The sequence below is a fragment of the Urocampus carinirostris genome, chromosome 1 (assembly GCF_059441175.1).
Source record: "Urocampus carinirostris isolate Australia breed hairy pipefish chromosome 1, RoL_Ucar_1.0, whole genome shotgun sequence".
Lineage (NCBI taxonomy): Eukaryota > Metazoa > Chordata > Actinopteri > Syngnathiformes > Syngnathidae > Urocampus > Urocampus carinirostris.
Window position 1 is genome coordinate 64,896,656 of NC_142349.1, and position 7,702 is coordinate 64,904,357.

At 43.4% G+C, this 7,702-nt stretch overlaps 1 protein-coding gene across 1 annotated transcript in view; it reads right to left on the reverse strand.

Annotated features, from left to right (window-relative positions):
- Window positions 1-7,485, reverse strand: part of LOC148376557 (ras-related protein Rab-11B) — a 25,750-nt gene extending 18,265 nt beyond the window's left edge. The window contains exons 1-2 of the mRNA XM_088348537.1: window positions 7,246-7,485; window positions 1,509-1,704 (exon numbers count right to left, since the gene is read on the reverse strand). Coding sequence (XP_088204663.1) covers window positions 1,509-1,704; window positions 7,246-7,285 — 236 coding nt within the window. The 5' untranslated portion in view covers window positions 7,286-7,485. The remainder of the gene's footprint in view (window positions 1-1,508; window positions 1,705-7,245) is intronic.
- Window positions 7,486-7,702: the final 217 nt, after the last annotated feature.

Consider the following 7,702-nt stretch of genomic DNA (forward strand, 5'->3'; position numbering starts at 1 on the left):
ACACACACATATATATATATATATATTATGGCAACCCAAGGTCACTTCCGATAGAGCAGGCTCTACTGGGCGGGCGGACACGAACTTTTCTATTGGTCAAAGTTGTAAACCACTGCTACCTTCCAGTACATGCCCTGCAATCACTGGGAGTGGTCACACTTAAGACCAATCCACCAATTGCCCAGAGAGCTGTATTCCAGCCCAGCTTTCCAGAGAGAAGGAGATTTATGACCAGGCTGGTGAAGCGAACCCCTCAGTCCCTCCACACCTCTGGGCCAGTGTCGAAGAAGAGAAGAGAAACCTCCTTTCGCTAGAGCTGAACCCATGAAGAACCCTGGCTTTTGGGAGAGCTTGAAAACTTACTTGAAGTGTCGCTAAGTGTGAAATTTCTCTCTTCCAAAGGTGCTTTTGCCCCAGGAGGGATGAGACAACCGGACCCTGGCAACCCCTGAGCAAAGGCTCCACCAACCACGGAAAGCCAACCTCCAACAGGAGGAGAACCTTGGGTGGCTGGGCTCTCCCTTAGAGCTGAGGTGAAAAGCCCTGTCATCCGGGAGGGACTCATTGTAGAGCTGCTTCTCCTCCTTGTTGAGAGGAACCAGCTTCGGTGGCGCGGACATTTGATAAGGATGCCTCCTGTAAACCTCCCTCGGGAGGTTTTCCAAGTATGTTCCACCAGCAAGAGGCCCCAGGGACGACCCAGGACACGTTGTAGAGACAATGTCTCTAGGCCGTCGAATGAGCTGGATGAAGTGGCTGGGAATAGGGTAGTATGGGCTTCCCTGCTGAGGCTGCTACCTCTGCGACCCAGCCATAAGCGGAAGATAATGGATGGATGGATGGATGGTTAGTTTTTTTCCTACTTCTGATGTAAATTTGGAGCAGGAATGTTAAATCTCAATGTTTGAAGTTCCATGTGACATCACATGCTAAATAGAACCCTCTTCTGTCATGATTGCATATTCAAGGCACCTGTGACTGCCCAATTGGCGCCAACAGCCCTGTAAGCTGATTGGCTAAGAGACTCTTTGTAAACCCCCGGCTTTCAAGAGAACACCGTCAGATCGTTGCGAACCGATGTTCCCAGCTAGGCAAGCTCACATTTTCAGACATTTTTCCTGCCCTGTTTTCCTCTGCCTGATACCCGTTGCCGACCTGTTTCTGGACCCGATATCCGACCTGTTCTGCCCCGCTACCTGCCTGTCACCTGTTGTCGACCTTGTTTCCGAACTCGATACCGCCCTAGCTCTCCCGTCCCGGCTAACGACTAGTATTCCTGCAAATCTACGACCGACAAAGTGCCACTTCTGTGTCTCCAGCCACCTGCTACCCTTGTCTGTCAACCATGGGATTGTGGAAGCAAGCCCTACTCTCCCTCTTTATTAATAAAACTGAGTAAATGAGCGCTATTGGGTCCTGTGTCTGTTTCTGGTCTGGTAAATGAGCGCTATTGGGTCCTGTGTCTGTTTCTGGTCTGAGACACTCTTCCAGACATTGGATAGACTCACGCTGAGGTGATGGCTCTGTAGCGCTCCTGTCCTGCCGTGTCCCAAATCTGAGCTTTTATCGTCTTGCCGTCCACTTGAATGCTCCGCGTAGCAAACTCCACGCCAATCGTGCTTTTGCTTTCCAGATTGAACTCATTCCGTGTAAATCGTGAGAGCAGATTGCTTTTTCCAACGCCCGAGTCCCCAATTAAGACGACTGTAAAAACAAAAGGGGAAGAACTGTCAAACATGAAGTCATTTTCATTTTGAAGTCATTTGATTAACTGCTACAATACAGTTAAATGTTAGAAGGTAAAGTGTTAAAGAATGTCAAACCAAATAATGTAATAACAATAAAAAGTTCTTGTCATGATTACTCATTGCACTCACCTGTGCCCGCTCGTTTGGCGCCAGCTGCTGCTGTTTACCCGATTGGTCCCCCCTCCTATTTAAGCTCAGTGCTCTCACTCACCCTTTGTCAGTCCATCAGGGAACCTCTGTTTACACAAGGCAAGCACTTTGACTTTGACTCTGACTCCCGTCTGTTCCCTTTTTCCACCAGTTTCCCACTCGTCTGTTCCTGATTCCCCGTTTGTCTCTGGCTACGACCCGTTTTTGACCACCGACCACATTCTGATCTCACGTCCAAGCTAACAACCCGTTTTTGACCACCGACCACGTTCTCTCGTCTTGGCTAACGACACGTTTTTTTCCCGCCAGACCAGGCTCCGATCTCCCGCTCCGCAAGATCCACCTCCGCATTCCGAACACGCTTCGATCCCGTGAGCGGCTTGCTTCCCTCGTCCAGCGAGCACCGGATCGCTGGCGTTTGTTTTTTCTCCAAATCTCCATAAACTTGTGAGTAAACGTTACGCATCTGGGTCCTCCTCCTGTTCTGGTCTTGACAGTTCTATAGACTCAATCAGCATTTATCCATAAACACATCATTTTGGTTGATGTTTGTGAAATAAGAATAAGGAAAATACAATAGCAGGGGTGTGTGTAGGTGTGTGCATAGTAGGTTACTGTATTATTTACATTGAGAATAATTGTTCCACATACTTACTTACTAACTCCCAAATTATGTTTTAATAAACGAAACAATCATTTGGATTTTTTTGTTAGATATATAGGTTAAAAAAAAGAAAAATATAAGCAAAATGCAGACCAAGATTTTTTGTGCCTTCTGCTCTGATCCAGTCCCTGATCCGTGTAGTCTTATAAAGGTTTTATGACTCTACTAGCGGCACAAAAATGATTAAGCAGATGCTAACAAATTGACCGTGAAAAATAACGACATGCAGTAATGCATATTACAACTATAACATAAAACTGCTTGTGCTATATAACATACCTGTCCACCTTAGCCAATTGCTCCCCCATATTAAAGATCACAATTCCTGTTATTAGGCAATACTTCTTGCAGACACAAAAAAAAGCACCTATTTACTCACAGCAAAACAGACTAAGTAGGATAAAAAGAATGATAACTTGTGTCAGTAAGTTCATTTTATTTACCAAATAAATGCTTGATCGAGGATAACTTCATCACTCTTGCCACTGCTGGACCTTAGTGCTGCCTTTGACACTGTGGACCATAATATCTTACTAGAACGGTTGGAAAAATGGATTGGTCTCGCAGGAACCGGCAGATACTAACTCTCAGATAAGACGCATTGTGTTAAATATGTTGAAATGACATCTGAGCCCTTTAGTGTTACCTATGGTGTTCCGCAGGGTTCAGTACTTGGCCCCCTTCTTTTCAGCATTTACATGCTTCCATTAGGTGATATTATTCGCAAATATAATATCAGTTTCCATTGCTACGCAGATGACACTTAACTATACCTTCCGATGAAGGAATCTGCCACAATAAATTGTGGAAATTTGGAAGCCTGCCTTACTGAGATAAAAGAGTGGATGTCACTCAACTTCTTGCGCCTTAACTCTGAAAAGACCGAAATGTTAGTCATTGGTCCATCTAAATGCCGTGACTTGTTCTCAAAAACTGCTCTAAACATTGACAAATGTAATATCACCCAGAGTGACTCAGTCAAAAATTTAGGTGTCGTATTTGACTCTGATCCGTCCTTTCAAACACACGTGAAGAATATTACTAGGACAGCTTTCTTCCATCGTCGCAACATTGCTAAAATTCGTCCTATGCTGTCTCAGTCAGATGCGGGGATTAGAATTCACGCGTTTCTTACCTCCCGTCTCGATTACTGTAATGCACTAGTCTCCGGTCTCCCGAAGTCCAGAATCAAGAGTCTTCAGCTGGTACAAAATGCCGCAGCGAGGCTTTTAACTAAGACAAGAAGGTTTGATCACATGACCCCGATTTTAGCTAACCTGCATTGGCTCCCTGTTCGCTTAAGATGTGATTTTAAGGTTTTGTTGGTATTATACAAAATCATACATGGACTTGCTCCCTCATATCTTTCAGATTTAATTTCCCCCTATGTTCCGGTCCGGAACCTTCGCTCTGAGAACTGGTCTATTAGTGATCCCAAGAGCCAAGAAGAAGATCTGCAGGTTCAAGAGCGTTCGCCATCTGGGACCCGGTGCTGTGGAATGCTCTTCCCCCTGAGATTCGATCTACAACCACAGTGGAAATGTTTAAATCTAAGCTTAAAACACACTTCTACTCTATGGCATATGAATAATCTATACTTTATGAGACTCTTTGTGATTAAGGGCTATACAAATAAACATGACTTGACTTGACAATCCTCTCAAACCGCCCACAGTCCGTGAAACTCTGCAACCACGTCTCTCCCACCCTACCACTGGCTCCCCCCAAGGATGTGTACTGAGCCCCCTGCTTTTCACCCTCTACACCTCCGACTGGTCACCGACCCACCTCACAAACACAATTGTTAAGTACGCCGTGTTACAGTATTCATTTGCAAGCTCTCATGATTACATAATAAATATGAAGGCTTCCCCGCTTCCACTGGTTGGTGTACACATTTTATTCGATTTTCTTTTGGATTTTAAGCAGTTTTAGGGGGCTTCAATGTGAGTATATACAGTAATGTGTAACTAGATCGTTACTTTTAGAGTAATGCGCTACATTTGGGTGTCAGTAATTCGTGGGTAATGGAATTACTTTTGAATGAAGTAACGGTAACTAATTACGTTTTTTAGTAACATGCCCATACTGGTGAAGTGTATTGTTGTCTTGAAGACCTCCTGTGAATTTCCGAGGCAAACCCAGGATCTGAGTCAGGCAGCAGAGGTGGAACCCTTTGTTTTCTAGCCTCTTCCACAAAGGAAATACAGCCCAACTTTGACGCTGCAGGAAACCGATAACGGCCTCCTCCAAAACCTGAATCTGCAATTTTCCGACCTCTTAGTTCCCTTCCTGTGTCAGCGTTACGACGGCTCGGCCGGACGGGGTGAGGGGAGCCCTCGGCTCCGGCAGATGCACCATTCATCCCACAGAGGAGACTTTGTTATGGCTAAATGGTCTTTTGCCTCCTGCACACACACACCCGGGATGCTAATGTGCCACAGGAATCGGTAGAACCATCAAAGAGGTATTTTGGGTCCGGCTGAGCTCGAAACATAAACAGCAGATCCATCAGCGAGCACGAGGCATTAAATCCCTGGACTCTTTGGGTCAATAATATTTAGCTGGGCTTATCTTCATCTGCTGTTTTGGTTAGCAAATAGAGGCAGAAGCTACATCAGGGCCCTGTAGTCACTTGAAGGTGCAATAAGGGTATCCTTTAAACCAATGTTTTTTAACCTTTTTTAGCATAAGCACAATTCTTTTTCATTGAAAAAGTCTCGAGATACAGCAAAAATGTTTAAAAAGTGATTACCAGCACTTGTTTCATGTTGTTGTTTTTAAACAGAAATTATCATTTTTGTTATGATTTGTGGTTATTCATTTTTTTAATAATGTTGTTGTCATTTTGGATTTCACTATTTTTTTAACATTTTTTAAGTTTTACAATATTATTATGCTCTTGGCGGGAAAAAGTAAGAAAAAAATTATACTTAAAGGGAGTGCATTTGATTTAGCACCTTCTAATGGTTAAAAAAAAACCTTAATTTATTCAAAAACAACGCATTGCACTGAAGAACGGTGACCAGATGATAAAGCCTCCTGCTACTGGTAAAGATGAAAACCAGTACTATCTATTTCATCCCCCACCACCCCAAAAAAAACCTGAAGAGAGATGGGCACCACCAGGCTTATGAAACACCACAGATAGTGGTGCACCTACAACCCTAGTGGTTAAGGGATCCGTCAACCATAATTGATTTAAACACAGATAATAGGCAAAAATACACCAACTATCATAAAACCATGCAATATCTAAAATACTGATTGGGTGAAAAATATTGAATTTATTCTAAAATGATCTGACATAATTGTCCATCATCTTGTTGTACTGCTACTGATACCCCAAAACCTCAAAAAAAGAAAAAAAGGCTGGGCACCTGGGCCCGCTCATTTGGCACTAACCGCTGCGGTCTCTGATTGGCTCCCTGTCCTTATTTAAACCCAGTCCTGTCACTCCCCTGCTGTCAGTCCGTCTACAAACCTCTGTTGATACAAGGCAAGCCTTTTTTGACCCTGACTCCCGCCTGTCCCGTTTTTGCTCCTGTTTGTTCCCGGCTACGACCCATTTTTGATCCTGACTACTACGTCTACTCTCCCGTCCTGGCTTAAGACTCGTTTCTGACCCCGACCACATTTTTGCTCTCCCTTTCCTGGTTACCGACCTGAATTCCTCCCCTGACACCGCAATCGCTCGCTACAGAAAATCCACTCATGAGTATGAGAGCTATTTGTTTCCCGCGTCCAGCGAACACTGGATCGTGGGTGCATCCCTTCCTCTTTCTTTCAATAAAACTTCTGGTAAACTTTACGCAATTGGGTCCTGATTCCGTTCTGGTCGTGACACTTAAACGTTTCATTGGATGGCGAAAAAGCTCTATTTTTGTACAAATATTGGCTATGGGATACAAATAAAAGCATTGCAACTGTACTATATCTTTTCTTATTTTTGTCAATTATTCAGGTAATTCTCGGGTCAAATTTAGGACTTGCGAGGTATTTGGCTACCCAAGTGATCGATTTGATTTTCTTTTTTAGTATATGCCATAGACTTGGAACACTTGGAATGGCAAATTCAAGTCAAGTCATTTTTATTTGTATATCGCAAGGAGTCTCAAAGGGCTGCACAGACCACAGATTATTGCAGACCACAGACTATTATTACACTATCCCCTGATCTAAAACCTACATGAGGGCAAGTAAAAACTCAAAAACCTCAACTTGAGGAAAACAAAGAAACCTTGAGAAGGAAGAAGAGAAGAGATAAATCAACCCCAACCCACTCATAGATAAGAGTTTCGTTTAAATTTGACATCTAAAGGTGACAATTCATTACAATTCAGCATAAACAGAGGACCCTGACATATTTTAAATTTGCAAAGGGTCCCACAAGATTTAGTTTGAATCTTGCTAGGTTTTCCGAATATAAGTTTAACATTCCCAACTAACAAATAGGGTGTTGCACCCTTCCTAGAAACATAGCTGCAGGCGTCGTAAGGTTTTTGTTTTGAGATCATCACAAGTCAGTCCAGCACTAGATAAACAAAGGCCCAAATTTGGGCACAATTCCAGCAACGTAACAATAAAGTCATCTCTACTAACAGAACCAAACAAAGGACTAAAATGCATTTTAAAAGAAAAAAAACACGATCATCATTTTTCTCTCTCATTCTCTTTCTTTACCTTTGAATAAGAAATCGTATTCATCATCTCGGTTCCCCATTCTAGACGAGGCCGCTCCGACGTGTCTCCCCCGGAGGATGATGTGTGAGATATACGAGAAGAAGGTTAAAAAGAAGCTAAAATGTGGCAAAGGTTAGTGGTGAGGCTGAAATGCGCCAATGCTTTAGCTGTCAGGGCTGCAGGAAGGCTCAGCAGCTCCCAACTCTGCAGAGGGAGGAGTCCCTGCGCTATGAATATTTTCCTCTAGAGGGCGCTCCTCTCAACGACAACTAATGCCAATGCAGGAGTGATATGACGTCGCCATTCAGAAACATTTTAAATGTGAATAGAAGAGGCTGTTGCATACCTGTCAAGCTCCACGGCTCCATGCCCTTAGAAACTTTCGTATTTTACCTTACAAAATACAAAATAATCTTATACCATTTTTTTCCAAACGTGTTTATTTATGTAGTTTAAC